This window comes from Bos indicus, chromosome 19 (assembly GCF_029378745.1).
Source record: "Bos indicus isolate NIAB-ARS_2022 breed Sahiwal x Tharparkar chromosome 19, NIAB-ARS_B.indTharparkar_mat_pri_1.0, whole genome shotgun sequence".
In the NCBI taxonomy this organism is placed as follows: domain Eukaryota; kingdom Metazoa; phylum Chordata; class Mammalia; order Artiodactyla; family Bovidae; genus Bos; species Bos indicus.
This window is the reverse complement of record NC_091778.1, coordinates 841,685-845,476: the sequence shown is the minus strand read 5'-3', so window position 1 is coordinate 845,476 and position 3,792 is coordinate 841,685. Positions and strand designations below refer to the sequence as shown.

Genomic DNA, 3,792 nt, shown 5'->3' with positions numbered 1-3,792 from the left:
TGATGTGGATATGGGAGTGGGTATGGAAAGAGGGAGAGAGAAAGGAGAAAGAAAGGAACACCAACCATAGGGAGTTTTTATGAATTTTGGTAAAAGAAGATCATAAGGAAAATGATACCTGCTCTAAAGGATATTTTCTCATGAGAATGCATTTCCCAAAGTGATGTTCACTTTGGAAAATTAATGCAACACTGCTCCAGCTGTTGAGTGCTGAGACTTAAACCAATATATGAGAAACATTCTAAAACAAGAGAACTTCCTAGAGTTTTGATTCTCCAGTTTTTCTACAATTTTGTACTAAAATCTTATGAAAAGTTATCTTAAATTTGTTTATGTCATGTGATCAGTCTTCCACATAAACTAGGTTTCTCCATTTATATATAAATAAGTTCTTTAATAAGCTATCTTTTATACACAGATTAAATTTATGCTAGTCTGTGTAAAAGAAACACTGATGTTTCTTCCTTAGGTTTATGTAAGTCTAATATGGACTTGTCAACCAATTTCCCTGTTAGAGAAAAAAAATGATAAAGATATCTAAAGATAATATTGTTTTATCTAAAGATAAAACAATTAACTGATGAACATGGCAGTATTTATTTTCTTAGAGAACTGTGGCTTTTCTCCAATTACTTGTTGGAGTATTTTCCTGTGGAGTTGACAAGTCAGAACAATAGCCTATTTATATTGGATATTCTTCACACATTTTTTTTTTTTAATATGAGGCAAACAGATCCACTGCTATCAGTTTCACTTATCAATTGAAGAAAGAGGCTCAGAGAGTATTAACTACTCAGTGCTCACAACAACACCTACAAACAAACAAACCTAACAAGAACATGTGAACCCAGATGCTCATCTTCATGATCATTTGATGATGGATCTGTACAATACATCATAATGTTCTTCAATAGTACCATTAGGACACAGGTCATTGAAATTAACAGTATTTGAGGCAAAACATGATTTTGCTGTGGAGGACATTTGATTATGTGTAGAAGGTGGTGCTTTCAACATATTGACTTCTCTGCTTCTAGGTATACTACTTCAAAAAGGTGGCACTGTTCAAAATGTGTATTTAAATAAGTAGGTTATTCTTTAATCACATAAAGTTCTTCAGATTTCAAAAGAAAACTTCTAGTTCTTGAAAATATTTAAAAAGTATCAACAGTAACCTCTATATTTTGAATAATCAGAAAAATGGAGTTTTAATGTACTAATATCCCATCTTCCTATATTTACATGCCCCACATTGTACTTAAATCTCTTGTTCCCAGATACTCCATGTTCTGAATCTTTACCACACCTGCCTAGGAGAACCCTTGAAACTATTGATACTTTAGATCAGTTAGGTAGGCTCTGCTATAATTATAACATGCTTTGTTTTAATTTCAAGAATATATATAGACCTCCACTGATTGTATGAAATGCTCATCTGTGACTGGAACTTTATACAAGATTCATATGCACATGGAGAATGGGACAGATTTTCTTAAAGTTACATAGATGACTAAAGGCTGAAATGGAGAATGACCTTTATCTTTTATAGAGATGGATATGAGCTGGAATTTCCCTTGGTCAGTGAATGCTGTTACATAGTTCCCAAGAGCATGAAGTTTGGTAGCAAAGTCAGGTTCATTTTGGCTTGACTTTAATTTAGTATCTTAATAATTTGGTGTAATTAATGGAATCCTCCAATATTTTTGTTTTCCAATATGCAAAATGACTATCAGAAACTACCTGTTAGTTGATTATGAGTTAAATCCCTGCAAAATCTTTACAAATTATCCAGATTTATATACATATTCTTTTAAAATATCATTTGAAATATCATGCCCATGATCTAAAAACAAAAAATAGATTATAGTAAATCCTCTATTCATTGCATAAGTAACACAAGTTTTTAAAATGCTCTTAAATATGTGTCATGTTCTGTATCATTTCAGATGAACTGAATTTATGTTGTATATTCTGAACTCAGCTCAGCTTCATGGAAAATCAGAACAATGTCACAGAATTTGTTTTCATAGGGTTGTGGGGATATAAGAAAATAGAGTTACTGTTCTTGTTCCTGCTCTGTTATCTGGCCCTCTTAATGGGGAATTTCATCATCTCACTCACCATTACCTGCAGCCATCTAATGCAACAACCTATGTACTACTTCCTCTGTCACCTCTCCCTCATGGATGTCAGCTACACCTCCACGGTGGTCCCCAGGCTAATCAGGGACCTAGCTGCAGCACGAAGAAACATTTCCTATAACAACTGTATGACCCAGCTCTTCGCTGCCCACTTGCTGGCAGGTGTGGAAATATTCATCTTGGTGTCCATGGCTTTTGATCGCTATGTGGCCATTGTCAAGCCCCTGCACTACATGGTCATCATGAACAGACAGAGGTGTGACATGTTGATCGTCCTGGCCTGGGTTTTCAGTTTTTGGCATTCTATTGCTTTACTTCTCATGGTACTCAAGTTACCTTTTTGTGGTCCTAATCAGATAGATCACTATGTGTGCGATGTGAAGCCTCTTTTGAAACTGGTGTGCAAAGATATTCATGTTGTGAGTATCTTAGTGATTGCAAATTCAGGGATGATAGCTGTTGCCATTTTTCTTGTTCTAGTAGCTTCTTATGTAGCCATATTATATAATCTTAGAACACATTCTCCTCCAGGGCGGAGGAAAGCTCTCTCAACATGTAGTTCTCACATAACAGTTGTACTGTTATTCTTTGTGCCTTGTATCTACATTTATGTTCTACCTGCAGAGACAGAGAACAAGGACAAGGAAATCTCTGTGTTTTACACTGTGATTGCCCCCATGCTGAACCCTCTCATCTACACCCTAAGAAATATGGAGATGAAAATTGCCATGAGGAAAGTATGGTCTAAAGTGACACATTTAGATTTAAAGTAAATAGGCTAAAGTACTTGATGTCCTGAGGACATGTATCCATTGAAATATTATTGGAAACATACTAGCTTTCTTTGGGGAGTTGGACTCAATGACACCTGACATTTTATGAGTCAAAGAAGCATGTTACTGTGATTCAGATCACCATCTTCTCGTTTAGGGATCCAGTTAGTTCTTGGTGTGACCACTTTGATTTGAGCCATTTTAATATAAGAACTGTCCTAAAGCACATCTCCTGTCTTATAACAGCCCTCTGCAAAAATTGCTGTGAAACCTTATTTTCCTTGGAATAAAATCTAACCTGTTGACCCATGCATTAGAAAATATTTGACTGTAACTAGCTAATCTCAGAGGTCACACCACATTGAAAGAAAAATATGGTGTTATAATAATAGGCTATAGAACCAAAGAGACATGGGTGACTACTGACTCTGTAAGTTTTTATCCCTTTGTCTTGGAAATTTGTTCTAATTATATTGTTTTCATTTTGAAAATATCTATAAGGTGAGATAATATTATAGTTCATAAAAGGTGATATTAAGAGCTCTCCTTGTGGCTCAGATGGTAAAGAATCTGCCTGCAATGTGGGAGATCTGGGTTTGATCCCTGGGTCAGGAAGATCCCCTAGAGAAGGGAATAGCAACCCACATCAGTATTCTTACCTGGAGAATTCCATGGACAGATGAGCTTGGTGGGCTGCAGTCCAAGGGGTGGCAAAGAGTTGGACATGATTGAGCGACTAACATTTTCTTTCTTTCAACACTTGTGAAATTTTGCAAGGCAAGTGGCTACCAGAAACTCATATTGGGTGCTTTTCTTCTTTCTTTATCATTCTTCCCTCAATTCCTTTTGTTTGGGTGCTTTCATCCAGCCATACTGGG

The 3,792-nt window shown here is 35.9% G+C and overlaps 1 protein-coding gene across 1 annotated transcript; it reads left to right on the top strand.

Moving 5' to 3' along the window:
* The first annotated feature begins 1,990 nt into the window (after positions 1-1,990).
* Positions 1,991-2,914, top strand: LOC139177735 (olfactory receptor 4P4-like). The gene has a single exon (XM_070774392.1). It carries the CDS (start codon positions 1,991-1,993, stop codon positions 2,912-2,914), a length of 924 nt encoding a protein of 307 aa, XP_070630493.1.
* Positions 2,915-3,792: the final 878 nt, after the last annotated feature.

What these genes read in the sequence shown, in the direction of transcription:
- LOC139177735 (XM_070774392.1), top strand. Translation starts at nt 1,991, where the DNA reads ATGGAAAATCAGAACAATGTCACAGAATTTGTTTTCATAGGGTTGTGG.